The following is a 26,357-nucleotide window of genomic DNA, read 5'->3' on the forward strand; positions in this document are numbered from 1 at the left end:
GCGTTCCAGGAAGCTGCTCCAGTGTGAATAAATGGGAGCTGTGAACTATGAACGGCGGCTAAAGTGGCGCGATGAAGCCTCTTTGTTGATGTGCTAATTAGCTCAACAGCATTAAGCATGATAACAGCATTAATTGTAAGAATGTTAATATGGTTTGGAATAGAACATGGATGAAAGCGTTCTTGATGGCAACATCTGGAGGGAAGAAGCAGCTCTGCTCTAGAGGGAAAAAGACTCTTTATCTCTCTCTCTCTCTCTCCCTCTCTCCCTCTCTCTCTCGCTTTCTCTCTCTCTCTCCCTCTCTCTCTCTCGCTTTCTCTCTCTCTCTCTCTCCCCTCCTCCCTCTCTCTCTCTCTTGCTTTCTCTCTCTCTCTCTCCCTCTCCCCTCCACCCTCTCTCTTTCCACCCATCTCTCTCATTTTCTCTCTCTCTATTCTCCTCTCCCCCTCTCATTTTCTTTCTCTCTCACTCTCTCTCTCTTCTCCTTTCCCCCCTCCATTTCATTCTCTTTCTCTCTTCTCCTCTCCCCCTGTCCTTTTCTTTCTTTCTTTCTTTCTTTCTTTCTTTCTTTCTTTCTTTCTTTCTTTCTCTTTCTCCCTCTCTGTTCTCCTCTTCCCCTCTCTCTCTCTCTCTCTCTCTCTCTCTCCTCTCTCTCTCTCTCTCTCTCTCTCTCTCTCTCTCTCTCTCTCTCTCTCTCTCTTCCTCTGTCTCTTGTTCCAGTTTTCCAGCCTGCTTCCACAGTTAATCCTGTTTGGAAATATTTTCAGGAAAAGCGGATTGTCTCGCATGGCGGCATGAATTTTGCACAGCTCGCTCACACTTAATTAAATTCATCATTGTCTCCCCCAAAAGCTGCCGTTCTTCTCCCTGGGATATTTGCTCGGATAACTAGGAGTAAGGGTAATGTAATTAAACCTAATGGACGTTCCTCACCTGGGGATAGGGGCAGCTCATCTGCGTTACACCGAGGGACGCTCTAACACACCGCTCCTTCTGACGCCGTACAGTACTGAACAGACACATGCTTTTCTCTTCAGCTGAGTGTTGCATTGCAGTGTTGCATATCACGCTGATGCTAGCAGGAGTGGTGGGTCTGTGTCTTCCAGACGGGCCCCGAATGTGGGCCAGCGTAGGGTGCTGGGACGGGCTTTAACACTACCTGCGTTTGTTCTGCCAGTACATGGAGTGTTCATTACGTTTAGTAATTTATGCAAACCTCCAGTTAAAGTGGCCTCTTCTCTGAAGCGTGGGGGAATTCCATTGCAGAATGTGTTGAATGTTTTTTTTTTTTTTCATCATTAATACAATTCTGATTCAGTTTCGATGGTGGGTCGGCACTAGATTTTGACCACAAATGCAGAAAAGAAACCCTTAATTGACAATACACTTCACTCACTGCGTTATGTTGCGGTGAATGAGAAGTCTGAATGTGAACTACTGGTGTAATGGCGTAGTGAAGTGCAGTCATGGCTTAACAAATGATCGCCTCTTCCGTTTCTGGAAGACGGTCTCCCGCTGCATTGAGGGCTTCTCCCCGAGACGCCCAGCACTCCAGCGTCTCTGGAGAGGCCTTGACTCCGTACGTGGGGCCCTGGAGGTGGTGCCAGCCCCGCCGCCTCCGTCAGAGGGGCCCTTCCTGTGGGGGAGGAGTGGGGGCGGAGCTACGGTGGCCTCATGGGGGAGATGGGAGGGGCTCGTCCCCATTTTCTCTCATTCGACCAACCCTGCACCCGCCCGGACAAACACCTGAAGAGCTGTTCAGTGATGGAGTGCACCAGCAAGAAGGCTGTGTTACACCTGTTTGCACAGGCTCTCACACACACACACACACACACACACACACACACACACACACACACACACACACACACACACACACACACACACACACGCTGCATATCTTGGACTGGCAGCAGCTCTCATTTCCCCTAAGCCGAGTGAATAGTGTGTTGTGGTGGCCGTAGGCACAGCAGCTACTGGCTGAAGCTCTGATCCGAGGCTTAGGGCCGAGATCGAGCTCTCACGACGGCTGATTGAAAGTATCCCCTTCACACCGCCATTCCTCATCCCAAATAACCAAGGGAGTGTGTGTGTGTGTGTGTGTGTGTGTGTGTGTGTGTGTGTGTGTGTGTGTGTGTGTGTGTGTGTGTGTGTGTGTGTGTGTGTGTGTGTGTGTGTGTGTGTGTGTGTGTGTGTGTGTGTGTAATGGCAGAATTGGATTTTTGCACTGGGCTACAATATCTGTGCAAGATAATAATGGGGTGCTTTGAAATGCTGGTGACAGCATTAGACGTGTCCGTGTTGTATTTAGAAATGGCAGTGTCATGAAATGGATCTCGGCCATTTATTTATGAGGAAGGTTGGGCGATTGTTGCAGGAAAAGGCTGTGGTCTGCAGTGAAGGAAGGCCAGTGGTCTGGAAAATGAATGGCAGGATGTCTTTGCATTGTGATGAGTAACGGAGATGGATGGAGCGTTGCACTGGGCAGAGAGGGTGGAGCCTTGATCCCCCTCTCTCTCTCCTCTCCTGGATCACCTCTCCCTCGTGTGGATCACCTCTCCCTCCTCTAGATCACCTCTCCCTCCTCTAGATCACCTCTCCCTCCTCTAGATCACCTCTCCCTCCTCTAGATCACCTCTCCCTCCTCTAGATCACATTTCCGTCTCCTGGATCACCTCTCCCTCGTGTGGATCACCTCTCCCTCCTCTAGATCACCTCTCCCTCCTCTAGATCACATTTCCGTCTCCTGGTTCACCTCTCCCTCCTCTAGATCACCTCTCCCTCCTCTTGATCACATTTCTGTCTCCTGGTTCACCTCTCCCTCCTCTAGATCACCTCTCCCTCCTCTAGATCACCTCTCCCTCCTCTAGATCACCTCTCCCTCCTCTTGATCACATTTCCGTCTCCTGGTTCACCTCTCCCTCCTCTAGATCACCTCTCCCTCCTCTAGATCACCTCTCCCTCCTCTAGATCACATTTCCGTCTCCTGGTTCACCTCTCCCTCCTCTAGATCACCTCTCCCTCCTCTAGATCACCTCTCCCTCCTCTAGATCACATTTCCGTCTCCTGGTTCACCTCTCCCTCGTGTGGATCACCTCTCCCTCCTCTAGATCACATTTCCGTCTCCTGGTTCACCTCTCCCTCCTCTAGATCACCTCTCCCTCCTCTAGATCACATTTCCGTCTCCTGGTTCACCTCTCCCTCCTCTAGATCACCTCTCCCTCCTCTTGATCACATTTCTGTCTCATGGTTCACCTCTCCCTCCTCTAGATCACCTCTCCCTCCTCTAGATCACCTCTCCCTCCCATGTCCTGCTCACTCATTTTTGAGTCAGCTTTGTCCGCCCCGCTCTGCTTGTGTCAGGCCGTGGCAGCCGGTCCTCTGTGAATCATCCAGCCACGGGGCCTTTGGGTTCTGTCTCCCGTGCACGGCGGTCTAATCGCCTCTTCCCGTTCCCCCCCCCCCCCTCCCTCCGCTGCGCTTGGAGCCCACTTCAGAGAGCTGCCCTGCGTCCGGTCCGGGGAGCTCTGCTGGCCGGGGCTTCTGCAACGCTCGCTTCAGAGACGAGTGTGGATGAACTCCTCCTGCCCGACACCTCCACAAGACCCGTGTCCTGTTCTGGAATTATCCTTATACAGCATCTCCGTGCCTATTTCCACAGTGACTCTTCAGTTTTGGTGGTATCTTGATTTAAGAGTATTTTTGGGCTATAACCTATTTGTGTTAGCAAAGGATGCTTTTCTGAGTTGACGAGTTTTTTAAGTTTCTCAGGCTGAGCATCTGCTGACTGCAGTATATGTGGACGGCTGGCTCACTGGAGGAAGCCCAGAACACCACTGCCTGTGTGGATCTCCCCCTGGGGTTGAGTGGATCTGCCCCTGGGGTGTTTCATCACTCTCCCACTCTGGCCACATCCATGACCGTCACGAGGTTTCTTCTGCGATCGGCGGCTGGTCGTTTGGCCAGCAGTAAGAGCTCGTCTAATCGCCCGAGTCGAAGGCAGATGCCCGGAGCTCCGTAGCGTGCGGTTCCACGCTGGCTGTCCGTGACTCACAGCGTCGTCCACGTCAAACGCAGCTGCGGAATGTGCGAGAAACCATCGTGCCAACATCTGGCGCTTTCCACGAGAGAAACGAGACGCTTTGCGCGGACGGCCGAGACATCTGTCACCAAAGGACCGATAGCACCTCCCCGCCATTGTGAGTCATGCCTCTCAGGCTGACGTCTGAATGAGAGTGTGGAGGTCTCATTGTTCTACCACAGCCCATCGGATCTGCCCACGCTGACTTTGACGGCTGTGGGGATGGTGCGGCGTGTGCTCATCACGAAGACGACATCAACTGACTGTTAATAGTAGACACCAGCAGAGCGTTCACGAGCGTCTCCGACGGAGACGCTACACAAATCAGGAAGGGCCTACGCAGCCTTTTCCGGCCTGCGGGAAGACGGAGAAAGTGGAATCGATTTGTCGGCTGATGCCTTTACGCCTTCATTAAGGACGTTTAATGCCCCTCTTGTTCCTGCATCTGAGAAGGAACAGCCTGTCAGGACGCTCTGGGCGCGCCCGTGCGTTATTGACTGCTCTGTCATGGGCTCTTGGGCGAGGGGGATAAATAAGGCCTGTGGTGGGGTCCTCTGGGCTGGGCCACGTCCAGCTTACCGCTCCCTCCCTCCAGTAGGGCCTGACCCGGCTCGGCGGGAAGACGGATGGTTCTGTGGATGCGAGAGCCGTCGTTCGGGAAGCCTGATCAGCACAGCAGGGGCCCTGCCACTCCGTCTTCCTGACGGGCGGAGAGTTGGAGATGAACGTGGCCCAGGTTGGGTGAGGGTGTAGTGGTATTGGTCTGAGCCCCAGGAAAATAACAAAATGACTTGAAGAACCTCCGTTCTTCCTGAGGTCAAGATGACTCTGGTGTTCATTTTTGGCTTACGTCCATGTAGACAACGAAGTGGTCCACGTGTCCAGATGCAACGTCACTTCACGCCACGCTCCTCCGCCCCCTCCATAAACACACTTCCATCCTAATGCCCTCTGCTCCAACCACAAATGCACTCTGCTGAAAACGTTTGTGGCATCTTGGCAACCGAGTCGGTCCGATCCACGGCGGCCGCTCCTCACTTGCATGGCGACATTCCTCACGGGGAGCTGTCCTACGGGCGGACGAGACCGGAATAACAAGAGGCTCTCGAGAAGGCGATATTCCAGGGCCACCACACCTCCACCACACCTCCACCACACCTCCACCACACCTCCACCACACCTCCACCACACCTCCACTCCCACCTCGTGTCTGGCATGCGGGAGCAGACCAAGCCCTCCCTCCCTGCCTCCCCCTACGAAAGCAGGAGCCTGTTAAATAAAAAACGAGTTTATGGTAATTTTGTTGGCCATTAATTCAGAGCCTCCAAATCAATAAATCACCAACATGCAGGTTTTAGCGCCGTGGACAAGCTTGTTAAATTTATTGTCTTTTCACACACATTTAGCATAAGTCTAATTAAAAAACATCGTATTGCCGGAGCCTTGCTCGGTGCCGTGTTGTAATACCCTAGGACGCCTTTACGCAGTGGACCATTAAAAGCTGCTTGTTAGTGGGCAGTAATGTGCGAACGGCTTATTTTAGTTAGAGGACATTTTACGGAGCGAGGCGAGTATGGGGGGGGAATACCAGGGTCCACTCTGGCATGGTCCCCGAAGCAGGTGCTGGGCTATTGCTTCTGACGGCTATTGGAGGGTGAAGGCAGTTCTCTCCTGGTCTCTCCTCCCCCCTCCTCTCACCTCCTTCCACAGACCGCTGTCTTGCCTCCAGCCGTGCAACCTCTCGCCGTCTCGAGCATCCGGACTTGTGGAGGTGGCTCTCAGCGGGACGCCCCGTGAGGCGCCCTGGCTTAAAGTGTGCGTCTCCTGCCATGTCTCTGGGATCACAGGCAGTGCGGCTTTGATTCTCCCAACCCCTTCCCTCCCTGCCCCACCCCCTGCCCCACCCCCTGCCCCACCCCCTGACCGGCCCCCTGCCAGCTGGCTACACCCCCCCCCCCCCCGGCCACAGCTGAATGGCAAGGAGGCTGTACAAACACAACTTTGAAATTCTTCTGGATGTCTTGACTCCAAGGGGAGAGGCGTGAAGAAGATGCCCCACCCCTCCTCAATTATATGCCTTTTTCATGTTCATGTTTCATCTCTCACTTCCCACTGCATCGGCGGAGCAGCTCGTCATGTCTGGAATGGGCTGGGTGGCAGACTGAGAGTGAACGTCTTCGACCGAGAGGGAGGCGACGCCATCAGAGGCTCCGTGATCCTCAGTGGCAGGCTGACCACGTCCCTGGCTCTGAGAGCCGCTGGTATACACAGGCTTCACTCCGGATATGCTGTCTTATATGTGGACCTTTGTTTCATTTGAGGGCTAATGCTTCATTTGAGGGCTCATGTTTTGTTTGAGGGCTCATGCTTCATTTGAGGGCTCATGTTTTGTTTGAGGGCTCATGCTTCATTTGAGGGCCCTTGATTCATTTGAGGGTCTAATGCTTCATTTGAGGGCCCTTGATTCATTTGAGGGTCTAATGCTTCATTTGAGGGCCCTTGCTTCATTCTAGGGCTCATGCTTCATTAGAGGGCCCTTGCTTCATTAGAGGGCCCTTGCTTCATTAGAGGGCCCTTGCTTCATTAGAGGGCTCATGCTTCATTAGAGGGCTCATGCTTCGTTTGAGGGCTCATGCTTTGTTTGAGGGCCCTTGCTTTGTTTGAGGCCTCATGCTTCATTTGAGGGCCCTTGCTTTGTTTGAGGCCTTATGCTTCATTTGAAGGCCCTTGCTTCGTTTGGGGGCTCACACTTTGGCCCTGTTTTTGTTGCTGTCTTCAAAGGCTGAGTGTGAGGTCGGGGGATCCCCACACCTCCTCTGTCAGGGGAATCTGACCAGACGTTTGTTGTTTGGGGCCTCAGGTGAAGGTGAGCGCTTTGCTAGTTAGAGGATGTGCAGTGTCAGGTGTGTGGGACACTTCTGAGGCCGACTGCTGCCTTCTCTGGACCTGTGAGAAAGATCTAGAAAAGCTTTGTTGGGAAGCAATTTCACCACCCTGTGTACCACATCATCTACTAACTGAGACAGTGGCAAACATGCATACGCATAGTAGTTGTAAGCGCTGCTTTATTTTATTAACAGGAACTGATCTAGGAATTTCAGCAAAGGAAAGACACTCGGTGTTTAAACCTCAGCCTGGAGTCTCATTAGCTTCTCATTGACAGTTATATGAAACATTTGCAAAAAGAAAAGTCTGAGTGCTTTGATGCGGTAGGTGTCTCCTCAAACCCCTGCAGAAAGGAACGGAAGAGCGGATCTTCTGCCCTGCTGCTACGCTGAGAAGAAGTGCTAATTGCAGTCTGAACGGTGGCCATGTTGCCTAGAACTTCTAGAGGCCGGTAGCCGTTGATGTTCGAGTGGCGCTTTGTGTCACCTCCTGCATTTCACCTCCGTCTCCCATTTGCTTCTCCTTTTATCATGCCAGGCGTCAAACGGGCCCGTCTTAATTAAAGTTTTCACCGGTGGATCTCTGAAATGATGTTTGCATGCCGAATGCGAAGCTCTTGTGAAAGTCTGAGCCACCGCACCCCTCCCCTCTCCTCCACCTCCTCCTGTCCACTCCTCCCCCTCTTCTTCCCCTCTCCTCCACCTCCTCCTGTCCACTCCTCCCCCTCTTTCCCTCTCCTTCCTCCTCCTCTCCCCCTCTCCCTCTCCTCCCCTTCTCCTCCCCCCGTCTTGCCGTTCTGATGTCTTTTCTTTTTACTCATGATTTATGAACAGCGTCAAGCTTTCTGCACCTAATTTCTCTCAGTTGAAAATGTGGCCCACTTAATAAAACCAAACAAGTCGCAGCCCCTTTCGGCAAATTCTTCTTCAGGGTCCTGGACCCGGCGAGCTTCGAGTCTGACGGGTAGGCGGCAGGCCCGGTGACACAGAGATGCCTAGCGCCCTCATCAGGCCGTTAATTAGCCTTCCGCAGGGTCTCCACCAGCAGACTAGGCTGTGCCGCTGTCATAAGACGGCCTCATTAGACCCTGGTGCTGGCTTATCTGTGACATTTAAGCAGCGCTCTCTAATTAAAGATGGGGCAAGTTGATTGGCTGTGGTGCGGACGCCAGGTCTGGGGCCTGTCCGGCCTCCACATGAGCACAGAACTGCGTGTTTAGTGCTGCGTCTCTGGTTTGGATTCAGCGGAGCAGAAGTTAATCCAGGATTCTTCAAAAAAGAGCAAGAGGAAAGGCCAGGCTGTAAAACGAGAAAATAAAAGGAAAGAAAAGAATCGTTGGTAATATAATAATATTAATAATTAATAATGCTACTTCCCACCATATTAGCTATTGTGTGTTATTGTGCTCTAAAAGTGATTTGATAGACATCACTAAATTAAGCCCCCGAAATGTTTTCAAGTCCGTGAAACAGATGAAGTCCCAGAGGACATCTACGGCTGTCCATGACTCTGATGTAGAGCTGCACACCCAAACTTTCTATTATCTATTTCACTTTCTATTATCAGCACTCTTCTGTGTGCAGTGTCCTTGCAGCACATGCACGCGCCCTTTCACAACCTATACCAATGGCGCATGGCTTCAGTTCCACCGTGTACCTATCGTGACCGGTGATATCACAGCAGGTGAATAGCAGTGCTTCTAGGTAGCCTTCAGTGCATTGTACCCTCAAGAGCTCGCTAATCAATGCCTATAAATACATACGATAGTCTCCGGCCCTGTTCTCTGCAGCTGACGATTGTACGTGAGCCGTGGGCCTAGCGCCCACGTGCCACGCTGCCGTTGTGTAAGCTGACGGCAAACCGGAGTAGCCGTGAGAGCATTTTTTTCCCACACTTCTCTCGTTTCTGTTAGTCGTAGCGCTTCGCACACACTCACGAGGGTGAAGCCATGGGGGTTGTGGGTGTAGGTGTGTAGGTGACCAGGGGCAGGTGAGCAGGGTGCAGGGTAATTTGTTCGGCTTTCCCTGGGTAGATCTCTCCTTGACGAGGAATGGTGGAAGATCAGCGGTGGGGGCCACTGGTACAACGTCTCTCTCAGAGTCTCGTCACGACACCACCCAGGTGGTGTTAGCTGACCTCCTCCAACAGGCTGTGGTGTAAAGCTGTCGTGGATGAGCCTGACCGCCTCCAGCCCACACATCTCACCAGTCTCCCGTCTGAAGATAGCGTGCTGGTTCTGTTCAGAGACTTCATTAAACGCTTGCATGCGATGCTTCACCTCTGCTAGGTGCTCAAATGACCAGGTGCTATGACTTGAAATGGGAGAATCTCTGAGGAAACGAGTGAAACTGTGAGTGTGACTGAGCAGGTGAAGTTTGTCCTCTCTGCACTTCAAAGGTCACCTGTTGCTTGGTTCAAACTGAATTTTCTTCTGCATGAAATGATGAAGTTCCCCGATCTGACTGTATAAATTGGGGAACTGTGAAAAGATAAAGGCGGTGTTTCCCCTTACGACATTCCTGGTTAAACTGGGTGACTGATACCGGGGCTGGAGTAATCCTGATGGCTATTTGGAGGGCCAGATGCTCAAAAGAAGGAGGTCAGATGAGACGAAGAGAAGGAGTCGGAGCTGTCGACCACAGTCCAGCTGAGCGGGACCTCCAAGTGATGGGCGGGACCTCCAAGTGATGGGCGTGTCCTCCAAGTGATGGGCGGGGCCTCCTTGGAGATACATTGTCCTTGTTAAGACACCACTGCTCTGGCAGTCAGTGTAGTGGGCCAAAGTATGGAACCACCTGTGCCACCGAGGTGCAAACATGCAGTTAAGTATCTGTTAACTGTTATATTAGCCTGGTGCGGTGTGGTTTTTCTCTGCTCTTTTGACCATGCAGTCTGGTTCGCCAGGGTAAAAATAGCTCAGAGAGCCAGATGACAAGGTACAAATGTAGGCATTGTGTTCCCTGCCTCCCACGGCCAGCCTGGCACTCAGGAGGTGAGGCACAGACTCCGGGGGAGGCTGAGAGCGTCTCCCCCGAGATGGGACACGGCTCACTAACGCTACCTGACAGCCTTACCACAAAGGCCACCCTGTTTCACAGACACAGGGGGGGTGGGGCGTGGGGGGATTGATAATGTGTGTCACCGCAATTGATAATGCTTTAAGCAAGATTGGTGTGTGTGTGTGTGTGTGTGTGTGCACGTGTGTGCACTTCACATGCACTCGCATGTGAAGTGGGAGCATTGCCTTGTCTGAGGGGGCGTGGGGGTCTGTGGGGGTCCGGGCGGTGGGGAAGGCCGTCAGGACGCTGGCCGTGTTGCGGCGAGGCTCTGAATGTAAGGCTTGCAGGAACACGGGTCACACGCATTCCTCCGCTCTGCTCCGAGCACCAGCCATTGTGGCCTGACCTAAATTCCTTTCATTCACCGCGCCTTCCCAGTGTCCAACAAACCGCACTACGTTTCCCAGGGAGCTTGGCGCACAGCGGAGTGGGACGGCCTCGAGGAGCCCGCGGCGATTCAGAACACCGTTCACGCCGAGTCAAATTACATATTTAATGTGACATTTACTATTGTTGGCGTGGTTATGACAAGCCCGTAACAGCGTTGTTATTGTTAATAACAGCGTGAGACACTGGATAATCACGCATTCATAGATAAGCAGTGACACATGGAGTTTTCTCATCTGGTTATTATTGATTCTCCAGCTTTAACAATGGAGCAGCCCCTCAACGTTGGCTAGAGCCACTCACTCACTTCCTTCTGTGAACCGAGCTGTAATGATTTCCAGGTGTTTGGTGGACGAGCCGCGTGATGTCAGCGAGGAGACAGGAGGATATTGGCTTTTCTCCGCTCTTCCTGTCCTCGTGCCCCACCCCCAGACATCCACCAGGCAGAAAGAAAGACAGGATGAGGCAATAAGATGAGATTAGAGCCATTTTAGCCGGGCGTGTTCAACAAGTGCCACACTGTGGACCACAGCGTCCTCATTGTGTGGCTGCGTATTGTGCCTGGTTTGATGCACAGAAACTACTGGCGAACCTCTTGATGTCTCATAGTTGATTACTGGCTTGTCTTATTTTGATTAAGTTAGCTATGTTATGCCTCATTTGCATACTGCAACCTTCAACAATATCACTACCGCAAAGGTCAATATCGCAATAATGATTAACAAACAATATATTGTGCAGTGTTAGCTGATTCTGTTCTGTCACTCAAGGCCACACCGCTTCTGTGCAGTCTTCCTAAAGCATAGCCTTGAGATACTGTTCAGATCACCGCCCAGCGTGAAATGACGTTTAGATTATGACATGCAAGTTGTGGGCAGGACTAATGCCGTAATTGATGTCTGTGTTAGTGCACTAGACACTCCCATTCAGAATTCCTTTAGTGGGCCATCTACTTAGGCGGCCGGCCTCTTGGAACCGTCCACACCAGACGTAGATATTCCCCAAATCCCTGAATGAATCATGGAATGAATCATCTTTCACTTTATATTTCACTCAAGATCTGTTGAGAGCGCAGAGACGTAAGCAGAGTCCTCGTAGATTCATGTTAAACATTAATAGGAGGATAATTAATACTTTAACATTAAATCAGAACGCGGGGTCTCTGGAGGACGGTGCGAGATCACATTAGTATGAGTCTCAGTCAGCCAATGGAACGAGCCTAATCAGTAGTCACAGTGGGCGGTCTTTCTAATCCCCCCGTGGGGGAGGAGACGCTACTTTTCAGAGTGGCTTGTTTTGATTGTTCCTCTTTAAAAATGAGCCGAGTGATGTCACAACAGCGCCGCCCGTATTTGCCTTTAACGCTCCGGCTCCGTTTCTCAGGGTTCAAAAAGTAAACACAAACAGGGAGCCTTCACGGGTTCCTCCATCGAGGTCTGTATCCAAGTATCTCGGCGTGTGTGGCACGCTGGAATATTAACACACAACGCTCTTTTGACAGCTTGTGCGTTTTCCCATGGTAGCTTGTGCTAGTGATTGGGGTCACATGTTACTCTGGAGAACTCACAGGTCTGTGTCTGTTCATTGCTTCTAAAGTGTGTTTGCTAGGAACATCACACCGATCACAAAATCACATTTTCATATTTTCCCACAAAAGGACACTTCAAGGGCCCCTCCCACAATGCTTTGCTCAGCTTATGCACTTCCAAACACCACACCCGAACCCATGGCACTGCATAATGAGATCAGCATTATTTCGGGCTGTGTGTTTTCTGCTTGCTCGTCTGCGGGTTTATGGGGGCAGGCCGCTGACCGGTGATCTCAGCAGTGCCACCATACGCGTCCCTCTTATAGGAGCTCGGCCTGTTGGCACATGTGTGCCTCTGTGAGAGTCGTTGCTCAATCAGTTCGCCGGATTGGGACATGATGTAATCATCATGTCAGCACGCCAGCAGATATTTGCAATAGCAACAGCTCTAAATGAACTCCACGGCCCATTTGAGCTTACTCTGCAGAGAGGGAAAAGTTCTGTCTGCTTTTGCACAAGTTTGCTTTACACTCGTTAAGCTTGTGGAAAAACAGGTACAAGCAATTATGTGATACTTTGTTAAGTATGTGTGTTGTGTGTAAACGTGTGCAGGTGTGCGCTGTGGGTCAAACACCAATGGCTTTGATTGCTTCTTCTGTGCAGGTAAAGTGCTGAACACGGATCTGCGTCACTACCTCAGTCTGCAGTTCCAGAAGGGCTCCTTGGATCACAAGCTCCAGCAAGTGATAAGAGACAACCTGTACCTGCGCACTGTCCCTTGTGAGTCCCCCCGCATCCACACCCCGTCTCTGCTCCGCCTCCCCTCGACTCGTCTCCGTCCTCTCTGTGGGTGGTGGTGCCGGTGGTTTGATGTACCGCTGGCAATTATCAGATCAACTGTTATTTATTATACATCTAAAAGCGCGCAAGCAGTTTGACGTATTCGAGCTTCACGCCTTTTGACACTTTCGGGTTGTTTGCTCCTTCGCCTCTTGTTTTGGGAGAGTGTGTGTCTGCCGTTTGGTTCATCAGTGTGCGAGAGCACCACCACTCTGCGGGGCTGAGCGGTAAATCATAGCAAACTCAGCAGTTTCTCCTCGGTGCTGTTGTGTATCTTTAATCCCCAGTCCTGCTGCGTATCCAAACAAGCTCCTCCAGAAGAAGACTGATGCCTTCTCCATAACCATTCATCTCTAATCCTCACGCTATTCCACCCCCTCCCTCCCCATGAAGAAAATCTAAGGATGGGTTATCTTTTAGTTCCAGAACTTTCCGACATTTAAGTATGACTAGTGTGTAAGAAGGGAACCCCTGCTTTTCAAAAGATATTTAATTCTATTAAACACCACTTCCTTATTTAGAGTGACTGGCGAGGGCAGCCGTATCGGTTATTTACTGTGACATGATGACTACGCTACTGTCACACTGGGGGCAGTTTACTTTCGCTCATTTGTTTTTAAATAACAGAGGTGAATATGTTGACACAGCCACTTGATTATGCATAAACTCTTAATTAAAGCTTGCTACTTTGTTGCAGTGTTCATTCTAATTATTAAACCCTGTTTTCCTTCCTCATGCTGATGAACAGGGCGGGGTCACGTGTGCAGTACGCCCATTCGGGTGTCCGCAGGGTGACCCAGAGAATGTTCTCAACGTTGTGCATGAAGCCGTCAGTGTAATGAACGGAGGACACGAGTGTCTGCTGTGAGCTCAGCTCTTGGCTCAGATTTATAAAGGTCTTTATCAGGCCTTGTGTGAGCTCGTAAGCCTTGTGGCCGCTCTGGGCCCTGGAGGTGAGGCTGGTGTCCTCCCTGTTCTGGGCCCTGGATGTGAGGCTGGTGTCCTCCCTGTTCTGGGCCCTGGACGTGAGGCTGGTGTCCCCCCTGTTCTGGGCCCTGGAAGCCCTTATCATCACCTTCATCTTAGATCTTTGGCCACATGACTTAGGGATGACTCAGCCAACATTAAGAGATTGTGGCCTCTCTTCTCTCTCACTCTCTCTCTCTTCTCTCTCTCTCTCTCCTCTCGCACTACACAAGTTTTTTTTTTTTGTTTTTTTTTTTTTTTTTGGAGCAACTGGTCCTTAGACAAAGATGCACAGATGCATAGCACTGAATTCAGATCAGTAATGCAGCAGACAGTGCTTAAACGAACAGTGATAGATCAGCACGTCTATGCTAATACACTCGGTGAACACGGAACACAGCATACGACCTCTGTAACTATTTTGAAATGCACGGGTGTGCATCTGTTTGCGGTCCCGTGGAGCGGATCACATTAGCCCTGACCCGCACCACCCTGAGCCCCTCTGCCCACCCCACCCACAGCCTATTAAAATACCTCTGCAGCAGTTGTCTCCACCCCCTCCCCTTTGCCCCACCCCCTTCCAGGGGCCATCAAATTAGTTATACCAGGCGGTAAGCTTGTTTGCCCTGAGGTGCTGATAAAAAACAAAAGATTGTAAAAATTAGCCGTGGGGTTCCTCAGGTGTTTGTTCTGTGGGAACCGCTTTTTCTCAGGAAGATTTATCGTTGCACGTTTTAAAGTTTGCCTGAGCTTGTTGAAGAGATCTTGCTGGCAGATTGGCTGACGAGTTGTCAGTGAAATTCATCTCTGCTTTGATGCCACAGTTAAAATTCGACACGCGGCATCAGGAGTCATGGGCTTCAGAAACAAAAGCACTTTTCCTGGAAGTGTGCTGAATATCAACGTGTCAGAGGCTTCAGTACGTTTGAGCCCTCCGTATGGCTTTGTAAGCAGAGCCCCAGTCGTGATTTGGTAGTCTAAACAAGACCCTTTACATCTCTGAGGGTTTGTTGTTACGGCCAATTTGCAATGGGCTTGGTTGGTGCTGTCTGCAGATGGTTTTTGTGCACAGATGAAAAGTTATTGGGATGTTTTCACAGTAGCCAAACACCAGCAGGTTTTAGAACTGCTCTACCTCCCCTACAGGTCAGTACTGGTGTGGTCATTCAGGTCAGTACTCTTTGCCACGGTCATTCAGGTCAGTACTGGCGTGGTCATTCAGGTCAGTACTGTTTGCTTTGGTCATTTAGGTCAGTACTGTTTGCCGTGGTCATTTGGTTTAGTACTGTTTGTTGTGGTCGTTTGGGTCAGTACTGTTTGCCATGGTCATTTAGGTCAGTACTGTTGTGGTCATTTAGGTCAGTACTGTTTGCCATGGTCATTTGGGTCAGTACTGTTTGCTGCGGTCTTTTGGGTCAGTACTGTTTGCCATGGTCATTCGGGTCAGTACTGTTGTCGTAATTCAGGTAAGTACTGTTTGCCATGGTCATTTAGGTCAATACTGTTGTGGACATTTGGGTCAGTACTGTTTGCCATGGTCATTTGGGTCAGTACTGTTTGCTGCAGTCTTTTGTGTCAGTACTGTTTGCCATGGTCATTCGGGTCAGTACTGTTGTGGTCATTCAGGTAAGTACTGTTTGCCATGGTCATTTAGGTCAGTACTGTTGTGGACATTTGGGTCAGTACCGGTCTTTCTCAAACAGCTCCTCAGTGTTTCACCATCACACTGGAGGACAAAATGTGACGTTTTTCACTAAAATCTGGACCTCATAACACTTTTTACTCTGAATCTGAATATGCTTTGCTGAGTGTGGTTAAGTGACAAGGCAATCCAGTTTTGCATTAACTATGTATTATTCATAAGTAAGACTCTTATTACACTTAAAATATGTAGAAACTTACTTCTTAAATGTACAACTTATGATGTACAATTGATGGTCTTCTGGTCTGTATTTGGCCTCTGGAATATCTCTCCTCAGTGTTTAGCAGATGTGTGCCAACATAAGTGGAGTATGAGTATAATGAAGAAAAATATGGGTGAATTTGGATTCAGTGTGCAAGAATCCATAATAAACAGATGTGTTTGCAGAGAGCGAACTCTCTGTTGAGCAATGTAATTAGCTGTCTGTGCTTTATGCTTCCATTTTCAGCTCTCAACAAAGAGCGGTTTGAATCTGGATTAAGATCAGCATCACACTCTAAAGAAGTGTGTCAAACAGACTTATGTAATCGACTCACTGCTCCACTCTTATTGGCTGTGTTACCCGTCACTAGAGTTCTGTTAGATAAGTGTGTGGTAAAAACTTGACTTTCATAAATCAGCATGCTTACATAAAGCAGTGTTCTGGCAGTCAATGGAGCTCAGCTGGATGTAAACATGGCTTTCTTAAATTGGGCCAAGGTTATTTTACAGTTCAGCTAAGGCAACAGACTATTTCCTATTAGACCTCAGTGCAGTGGGTGGACATCGATGTCCTGTCTAGACCCAGTTTATTTATTTATTTGAAATTCTTTATATGTCAGGAGTCATAGACACACAGAAGGAAAGAAGGGAGAAGTTGATATTTGTGAAGAATGGTAGACCACCATCATAATGATGGAAATCCAACAATGATAGGACTTTAAGCTCAGGCAGTTATAGATTTTTAAAATTGTCCAATCACACAGCACAAGTGAGTCCTCCTTAAATTGTAGCAGTGCACTTCAAAACTGAACGTAGAGGTTGTTTTTGTTTTTCGAGCTTAGCTGTGGGCCAGTGAGCGGGTGGAAGAATGCTGAGGGGGGGTTGTGGGTAGAGGGTTGTGGTTAGAGTCACTGTGGTACACTCCATGTTGTGAGCGCTACACCATCATTTGTTAGGGTCGCTGCTTTAAGGGCCCTTGAAAAAGCAGCATGTTGTCCCTGAGGTTCTGACTTTTGGCACTCTTCTAAATTACCATTTTAGTGCTGGAAATGTGTTGCTGTTAAATTGTGTCCCGCAAGTCCTGTAAACTGTATGAAATCTCTTGGTGTGAATTTTGTGTGTGTGTTAATGAACTTTGTGGTGCAGCTGTCAATGATTTCCACCCCTATCTAACTGAGTTAAAAGAATGTGTAACCTTTGGAAAAGGAGCGGCCCCTTCGGGTGTGATACTTGTGGTGACCTCTAGGGGTCAGAATTGGGACCGATATGATTCCTTCTTTGCATCGTTCCATTGGGTAATACCAGCGTGGTATCTACTCTCATTTTGAAACTCATGATGAAGATTTTTCAGACTCCAGATATGTGGTGCACATTATCTCAGAGCTTTCATGATCATACCTATGTGAATGATATCTAGTACTAAATCTAAAGCTATTCTTGTGGGCATAGCTCTCCTTGTGGGCAAACCAAGCCAAATCTTTGTGGGTGTTCCATGATGGATTAAATGTCTCACGTTACTTTCATTAACCACGTTACATTACCCAAAAAACATTACCTGAATGACATTACATTACAGGAATAACATTACATAGGCCTAAATAACATTACATTATGTTATATGAACATTACATGAATGACATTATGATTGTTATCTATCTAGGATCTTAACGAAGTTAAACTCGTCGTAATGGCACGTGCCACAAAAGCCACTCTTATTTCATGGGCTGCACAGTAAACGGAAACATTCCAATAAATGAACAAGGTGCGAAGATCGCTGACGTAAGGACGTGCTCTAACGCAGCCAGCAGCCTTGTGGGTAGGAAAATGTTTGTGTTGCTTGGCAACAGTTCAATCCCGGTTGAGTCGTGGAACTGTGTTGGAGGAAACCAATAAACAAATCGTAATCTTTTGCCATTTTCTTTTCTATTAATGAAGAAATTGCGCTTGTAGAACAGCTGTATACCAACAACGTCACTCATGACTTCGAGGGTAATATTGCGTAATTGATTTAGGGTGTGCACTGACGTCACTTTCCCAGCGGATCACGTTTATTTCAGGCAACGGTGAAATGGAGAAGAAACCTTTCATACCACTGATGGTTATTATTTTAACAGTGAATATATTTGTACAATATATTAAATTAGGTTTTCAAGTCCAGTTGTTTTGTATCTAATCTGTTAATTAAAGATCTATCAGAGGCAAAATACTTGCTTTAATTGGTCAGTGAGCAACCGCGTTTACATTTTTTGAAAAGTGCAGATTTCGAGTTCCTGTATTACCAGCACTGCTACATTCCACAACAAATTCTCTGAAACGTGACGTTTGGGTAGTTTCTGTCTGTTATGAAGTATGTGGTGAGACGTACTACCGTGAGAATGATTGTTCATGGCTCGATCGACCACCCTCGTTTGGTGGCTAGCGGCTATATCTTCACAGCTGGTGGTCCTGTGTCAAGCACATCGTTTGTTCATGTCAGTTATAGTTGCTATACATATCTCTCCACAGTAATGCGTATCTGTACACATTATTCCATGTATGTCATCTTTTCATTCCTCTCCCATAATAATTCTTTGTGTTTCTGTATAACGGCATCAGCACCGGTTTATGTGCAGGATCTATTCAGCCCTTCAAGAATGTCATTTCTACATGTCATTTCTGATCATCATTCTCTAATCATCTGTTCATGAGAAAATCTCTGTCTCTCCCTTTCAGCAGGACATTAACCAGTTGTCTATTTAATTACTTTTTATTTGCTTATTTACAATTTTTTTTTATAATATACATTCCTTCTTCTTTTCATGTTGGTGTTACTGGGAAGCACTTTGAGATGACTTCATAAAACACGCTAAAATAAAAGCACGCAGCACCTAATGGGACATTCTGACCCCTTTGTTTTTGGCAGGTACCACGCGGCAGCCACGGGAGGGGGAGGTTCCCGGAGTGGACTATAATTTCATCAGTGTGGGGGAGTTTGGCGTGCTGGAGCAGAGTGGGCTCTTACTAGAGAGCGGAACCTACGATGGTGCGTAAGAGTGTGTGGGAACACCACGGGTCAAAGGTCAACAGTGTGGACTTATTGTTTGGTTACTTATTGCTGAACACACACACACACACACACACACACACACACACATGTGCTCATGATCCTTAGCCTGTCCCAGGTGCAGACAGTATATCTGACAGAAGCTCTTATTTTAGACATTAGCTGGAAGACTAGTCCACCTCCTACCCAGCATGCAACCCGGTGCATTCAACTTGTGCTCTGTTATGAGTTAGCCATTAGACACAAGTGCCTAAATCACAATTGAATGATCTCAAACAGACGCTGAGTCATGTTTTGTGCTAACAAACCTCGCCCACATTCAGTCCCCTGACCCATCATGTCTCACGGTCCAGGACTGCCGGGTCTTTTGTGCTCGTCTCCGTCTGGGTCCCGTGGGCTGTCCAGGTCATGGCTGTTCACTGCATAGCTTTGTGATCTCATGGGAAGTGCCAGGGACCTCGGTGGAAACGGCGATGAGCTGCTGCTGAATCAGAACTGCACCACCTCAAACTGCGCCACTGTTTCCTTTAAGTGGACCATGCGGGTCTGGTTCTGTCTGGTTCTGTCTGGTTCTGGACCTCCTGCTGAGTCATGAGGTGGCCTCCCTTTCTGTAGGAAGCACCAAAGTTTCCAGGGAAATGTAAATTTGGACAAAGTGGATGTCACAGTGCCCAACTTTTACTGGGCATCATCCATCTCCACGACTGATCTGTGTTGCTTTTTGGTCTCCTGGTATTTCACCCTGAAGGATCATTTCACAGTGACTAATTCTGTCCAACGATACCTCGTCCATCTCCGCCGCCTGCCGTAAAAGTCAGCGCACGCTGCTGCCGCGCGCAGGACGATGTATGAACCCGTCGTCAGGGATGTAAATCAGTTTAAGGACGCCTTCCCAGTATATCATCCTGTGCTTAGCTCATGTTGCTAAGCACGGGATTGTGGAGGTTCATTAGTCCCAGGCGAGAATTACCCGAGACACGACTGCATGAATGAGTTTTGGCTGGGAACCATAAAGCACTCGCACATAAAGTTGGGAAGGACATATTAGAATGTCGCGAACCTATTTGTTTATTTGATTACACTTTATAGCCACTGACGGGTCCCCCCCCCCCCATCATGCTGTAGGTCGAGGCTCATACTTACACAGTGTTGCATCAGACTGGTGGACTGGGACACACGTGGACAAATGTCCCCTGTCCTCCCTCGCCTCGTCCATTTCCCCAGGGGGGCGTGAACCTGCTTGCCGCTGGCCAATCAAACACAGCGTGGCGTTGTCGTCTCTCACGGGAACGTCCTGTAGCGGGGCGTCCCACAAAAACCGCTCTCGAGCTAAATACCAGATCGGAGTGCTGGCCAGATCAAACGCTGCCGTTTTGTTCCACTGCGCCCAGTTTGTGTCAAGAGAGCAATGAGTAAAGTTCTGTGGTCAAGGTCAAAGGTCACAGTCTACCGTGCCCCTCCACACACCAACTGATGAGCATGTGACCTCTCTACTAGACCCCGTTAAAACCCGTTAAAGGCCTGATCGACAGGTCTTCATTTTCCCAGTCTTGGTGCATGGAAGCCTTTGACAGACACAGGCTAAATCTGTCTCTAGCCTCAGTAGGACAAGTCAGTTTGGTCCAAGACAAAAGCCATCCGGACACACCACCACCATTTTACTTATCGCCATCACCGTGATATAATAATGACTAACTAGTGCCTGTATCTTAATTCAGTGTTAAAATCCATCCTCTCTGTCGGAGGGAATGAATCAAGTGCCGACAGTCATTTTGTTTAAACGTCTCTAAGTAGTCAGACACGGCGGCCCTTTGTGAGTGGGGCGGAACTGTGTGAGCGTGGGGCAGACGTGGACGTAATTTGGGGGGGGACTGGGGCGACATGTCCCCTGTACTTTTTCAAAAGCCGGTTTTGGTAACCCCCGCACCCCAGTTCTCAAGCCATTTGTGTCCCCCCACCTATGAAATCAAAATTTTGTCCCTGGGGTCAGAACAGTGCCAGCGTGGGTCAGAACAGTGCCAGCGTGGGTCAGAACAGTGTGCTTTTCTGCTTTCATAAGCTAATATAATGTGTTCAGTTCCACAGTGAAGGTCGTCAGTCAGGTTCAAGGTCAGAGTGTGTGCAGCACACAGTAACAGCGCGGCTGAACTCTGGCATAATATGCAAACCTGCGACAACTCCGTGCAAACGTTTACTCGTTGCCGTGAGTGTTTACCGTTTAACGTAGGAGAGCGATGTGTGCACAGCACTCCTCCGTTATTCCGATACGTTACAGTGCAAGTGCAGTTCTTAGTCAGGATTTATGGTTCATTCACATTATAAAGTCATTCGTTCAGGAGGCTAGCGGAGAGACATGAATGTGCAAACAGCAGACACAAAGCCTTCTGCAGTAATTTAACGCACAGACAATGTTTGTTTCTCCCAAGGTCGGTCTTGTCTATGTTCCTATACACTACACACAAGCTGTTAGTTCCTGGTACTTATAAACAGTGGGTAGTATTGTTTATCAGCTCGGCCTGACCTGCTGTATTCATGGTCATGACAAATGACATTATATATCACAGTGGATGTTCCTCCTCTCCTCTTTCCTCTCCTTCTCTTTTCTCTCTACCCTCTCCCCTCTCCCCCTCTCCTCCCCTCTTCTCCTCTCCTCTCTCCTCTCCTCTCCTCTCCTCTCTCCTCTCCCCTCTCCCCCTCTCCTCCCCTCTTCTCCTCTCCTCTCTCCTCTCCTCTCCTCTCCTCTCTCCTCTCCCCTCTCCTCCTCTCCTCCCCTCTTCTCCTCTCCTCTCCTCCTCTCTTTTTCTCTCTACTCTCTCTCCTCCCCTCTCTTCCTCTTCTCCTCCCCCCCATCCCTCTCTCCTCCTCTCTCCTTCTATTCTGCCCTCCTCTCCTCTGCTCTCTTCCTCTTTTCCTCTCCCTTCTCTCCCCTTTTCCCTTTCTCTCCTCCTCCTCCTCCTCCTCTCCTCTCCTCTCTGTCCCCGTAGCCACTAATGCACATGGGTGAGTAATGGTGTGTTTATGAGTGATTCATCATGGCCGTGTGACTAGCGGTTGGGAGGCCAGCGCTCTGGCCGTACTGATGGTGCTCATCACGGTGGCGGCGTGTTCAGGTATAATGATGAAGATGTGATCAGATGAAGGCTCGCGCTTCCTCACGTCGGAACGGAGAGAGAGTGCGGGCACCACCGTGATGGATGTGTACAGAACCGTGCTGGGAGAAAACTGATGCAAAAAGAAATAAAGGTGGTTTGGAAGTTGGACTGAGAGAAAAACGCAGAAATGCTTCATGTTGCGTAACTGTTCTCAGGAGATGAGTTAGTGCGTTTATGAGCTCAGATTGTTTCCTCCATATTTCTAGCTCTATAAGTTCACTTTTCATTTCTCTATCTCAGTAGCCTCCCAGGCCCTTTCAGGAACATGTGGATGCTTGTGGCGTGCAGCAGTGATGAGGATTACCATAACCAACACTGATGCCAGTGCACAGGGCTGCAAGATTTAGTCAGTCACAGATTCACGCCCTCCACAGTCAGACACTGAGTGAGCGAGGGCGGACCCTACAGCACCCGCCCCCTAGAGCACTCACCCCTAGAGCACCCTCCCCTAGAGCGCCCACCCCTAGAGGACTCTCCCCCTAGAGCACTCTCCCCCTAGAGCACCCTCCCCCTAGAGCACCCTCCCCCTAGAGCACCCTCCCCCTAGAGCACCCTCCCCTAGAGCACTCTCCCCCTAGAGCACTCTCCCCCTAGAGCACTCTCCCCCTAGAGCACTCTCCCCCTAGAGCACCCTCCCCCTAGAGCACTCTCCCCCTAGAGCACCCTCCCCTAGAGCACTCACCCCTAGAGCACTCCAACATCACCTCCCCAGTGACCACATCAGCATTCACTCCCAGACCGTTCACCCCCACAGGTGTAGGGCATCCCGTGGGATTTCAAAAGCACCTTTTCACTTCACCCTTCACACATCCACCCATGGCCATTGGCGGTCACGTCTCCAGTCTCACACATGTCCATCCACTGATTGTGTCAGCAGGATGATGCAGGAAACTCCGAGACGTGATCCTATGAGCTTATACAATCCTGCATGTGGAGAGTGTAATCGTGGGTCTCCTGCCCAGAGAGAGATGGAGCACGGGGGAATTAATAGGTCTGAACCCCCCTTTGACATCTCTTGTTGCTATTAGAAACCAAGCATATAAATTACAAATGCAATAAACAGTGTGATTAATTCAAATTAGCCGTTTCAATTAGGAATGTATTAAGGGCTATTCTGCTCAGACAGTTTATTGAGAAAACGGCGATAAGGCTCAGGTCTGTCGGCGATGCTGGGCGAGTTGGCGTAACTCGGCCAGCGAGGCCGGGAGTATAGCAGAGTAATGAACTGGTAGTATAGCGGAGTAATTAAGGCGTTAATATGTGGCGCCGGTCCACGAGACCGCGCTGACCTGAGGCGGTTCTGGCGAGGTCCCCCCGTGACGGTGCGAGATCGAGAGCCAGCGTCGCGCCTCATTCTCCTTCCTCCAGTGCCGGAAGCGTCTTGTTCACGCCGATAACGCTGCCCGGTAATTTGGGCCGATCTCCCCAGAGCTGCGGGAAACAGCCGGAGGAGTAGAATGGGGCGTGGCAGAGGTGCCCCCCCCCCCCCCCCCCCCCCCCCCCACACGCTGTCGTCTCTCGACGTTCTCAGCAAATGAGACGGAGAAGAAGATGGAGCTGCTGACTCCACGCGGCCCTCTGCCAGGGCGGATGCAGCCTGGTGCGACACACTGAAGCGCTGAGCGGGGGGGGTTGGGTGGGGTTACAGAACAACAGTAGCAGCGCCAAACACACACATCCGATTACGGCTCGCTGGGCACAGCAAACGAACTGGGCTCTGGTCTACACCCCCCAGTCCCCGTCCACGTTGTAGCCACAGCCAGATTTGGGGAGAAACAAAAAAAAACAGAAAACACTTGGCATACATAACGAAGCGTGGCATTTTGAAATCTCACTCTGAACACGGTCGCTTGCCGCCCTGTGCAGGTAACTACTACGGCACACCCAAACCCCCCGCAGAGCCCAGCCCTGTACAGCCCGACCCGGTGGACCAGGTGCTGTTCGACGAGGACTTCGACTCCGAGGTGCAGCGCAAACGCACCACCTCCGTCAGCAAGATGGACAGGAAGGACAGCGCCGCCCCCGAGGAGGAGGAAGAGGAGGACCGGCCCGTGCTCGTCAACGGGCTCGCAGGTCAGACGTCCCGCCTCACAACCCGAGAAACCACCCATAGCCTTTTGGTCAGCTTCAAATTGTAGAAAAGATGGCAAACCATAGTGTGCCTATTCCCGGCAGGAGTGTGGACCCTCTGCGTGTCTGCCTGTACAGATAATACCGGGCCGAGGTGTCTGTGTGGTACACGGGGAGTGAGATACCGGCCCATTAACGCTTGGTCCTTTAACAGTGTGTTATCTTCCACTTCTTTTTGCTGATATTCCATACTGATCAAAGCCCATGTAACGGTTTTATTGCTTAGTTCATGGCAATAAGTGTTCAGCGTAGTGACAGTTTTCCTAGAGATAACAAATGTCACATCTGTCTAGGTTTTCTCAAGCGCGGCCTCTTAACTCTGGCTCCTGTCTTTTTTATCCCTCTGTCTGTATCTATCTCTCCATCACCCCCGTCTTCAAAAAACGAAACAAAAAACAAACCGTGAGCTTATCTGTCCCTATATGTCAGCTCTAAATAAGGCCGATCTACACCGGTAAATATTTACAGATGAATATCCAGCGGGGCTTATTTGGTAGGCCAAAGGTGCCGTGTGATATTTAGCGAGGGACGTCACACCTCTGGCCTCAGACGCCGCTTCATCTTGGACGGGCGTCGAGCGTGGCTGGTGGAGCAGGTGATTTACGCCGCCGACTCGGGGAGTGCAGCGGGAACTCTCCGAAGAAGAGGCGGAAGTTGGCTCGGCTCGGAGAGAGGCAGATTTAGGGGTGGTTCCTGCCGCCATGGGTGGAATTTCTTTTCCCCTGCATCAAAAAGGGGAGGGGGGCGCGTGCATCACGCGGGTGGGTGTGGCGTGGAGGACTGAACGAGGCAGAGCAGACACGAGGCAGAGAAGCGTCACTTGGCTTTTGATGTGATCGGTTTTCACGGGCACCCACAGAATTAAAAGCCTTCATTATTTCTGTCCTTCCTCTCCCCTTTATTTTTTGGGTGGTGTGGGGGGGGGGGGGGGGGGGGGGTTATCCCTTCAATAGCTACTGATGACTTCCTGAGTGAAAATCTTAAAAAAAAAAAAAGAAAGAAGAAGCCTCTGCCAGTTGCATGGATCGCCCACAGGCAGAGTCTTTCATTACAGCTCTAATGACACTGACATTAAAACAGCATTAGCTTCATGCCCGCTCTATTGTTATGAAAATGTGTCTCGTGCCACAATTGCCAGCTTTGCTGGTGATGGATCATGTGGCATCCTGGGCTGGAGGAGACCAGCAGACGCCCGACCTTTAGAGCACATGCTTGGCAGCGGTGAGGATCTCCTAGAAGCTCCCTGCATTGTTCACACTTCCAAGGCCCTGCAGGGGAACTGAAGCGAAAGGAATCTGTGGGTCCTGGGTGTGGTGGTGTGGCCCAGGGTGGAGGTGTGGTGATGTAGCCAGGGAGCAGGGTGGAGGTGTGGTGGTGTGGGCTGGAGTACAGGGTGGAGGTGTGGGGGTGTGGCCGCATTACAGGGTGGAGGTGTGGTGGTGTAGCCAGGGAGCAGGGTGGAGGTGTGGTGTGGCCAGAGTACAGGGTGGGGGTGTGGCCAGAGTACAGGGTGGGGGTGTGGCCAGGGAGCAGGGTGGGGTTGTGGCCAGAGTACAGGGTTGGGGTGTGGCCAGAGTACAGGGTGGGGGTGTGGCCAGAGTGCAGGGTGGAGGTGTGGTGTGGCCAGAGTACAGGGTGGGGGTGTGGCCAGGGAGCAGGGTTGGGTTGTGGCCAGAGTACAGGGTGGGGGTGTGGCCAGGGAGCAGGGTTGGGTTGTGGCCAGAGTACAGGGTGGGGGTGTGGCCAGAGTGCAGGGTTGGGGTGTGGCCAGAGTGCAGGGTTGGGTTGTGGCCAGAGTACAGGGTGGGGGTGTGGCCAGGGAGCAGGGTTGGGGTGTGGCCAGAGTACAGGGTGGGGGTGTGGCCAGAGTACAGGGTGGGGGTGTGGCCAGAGTGCAGGGTTGGGGTGTGGCCAGAGTACAGGGTGGGGGTGTGGCCAGGGAGCAGGGTGGGGGTGTGGCCAGGGAGCAGGGTGGGGGTGTGGCCAGGGAGCAGGTCTGACTGGCACGAGAGGGATTGGCCAAGTCGGTGCTCTGAAGTCCCGAGGAACTTAAAGAACCTGGAGGTGCTGCTGTGGCCCCACCCTGCTGGGGGCCCGTGTGTATGCCGGTGCTTGTAGTTCACTGGAGCATGGCCCTGTGTGCGTGTGCTACGTCACGTTTGAGCTACGTCACGTTGGTGCTGCACGTGGCACTCCGCCCTCCACTCCAACCGCAGAACTCGGAGGAATCAGGACGGTAGTGCAGGATTGTTGGATTTCTGATGAAATGATGTTGGATTGGCAAAGTGCCAAGCGCCCGAGTCCTCTCACTCACACTTGAGTGTGTTGATGGTTGGCAGGACGCCAACTCCAACCAGACTTCAACGTATCAATCAGATCTCA

At 50.5% G+C, this 26,357-nt stretch overlaps 1 protein-coding gene across 3 annotated transcripts in view; it reads left to right on the forward strand.

Annotated features, from left to right (window-relative positions):
• The window catches only part of magi3a (membrane associated guanylate kinase, WW and PDZ domain containing 3a), a 95,684-nt gene that overhangs the window by 45,288 nt on the left and 24,039 nt on the right, over positions 1–26,357 (forward strand). For all 3 annotated transcript variants that reach the window (XM_076984022.1, XM_076984021.1, XM_076984020.1), the window contains exons 2-4: positions 12,605–12,721; positions 18,553–18,672; positions 23,712–23,918. In XM_076984022.1, the coding sequence (XP_076840137.1) occupies positions 12,605–12,721; positions 18,553–18,672; positions 23,712–23,918 (444 nt within the window). The remainder of the gene's footprint in view (positions 1–12,604; positions 12,722–18,552; positions 18,673–23,711; positions 23,919–26,357) is intronic.

Source organism: Brachyhypopomus gauderio, chromosome 21, assembly GCF_052324685.1.
Source record: "Brachyhypopomus gauderio isolate BG-103 chromosome 21, BGAUD_0.2, whole genome shotgun sequence".
NCBI lineage: Eukaryota > Metazoa > Chordata > Actinopteri > Gymnotiformes > Hypopomidae > Brachyhypopomus > Brachyhypopomus gauderio.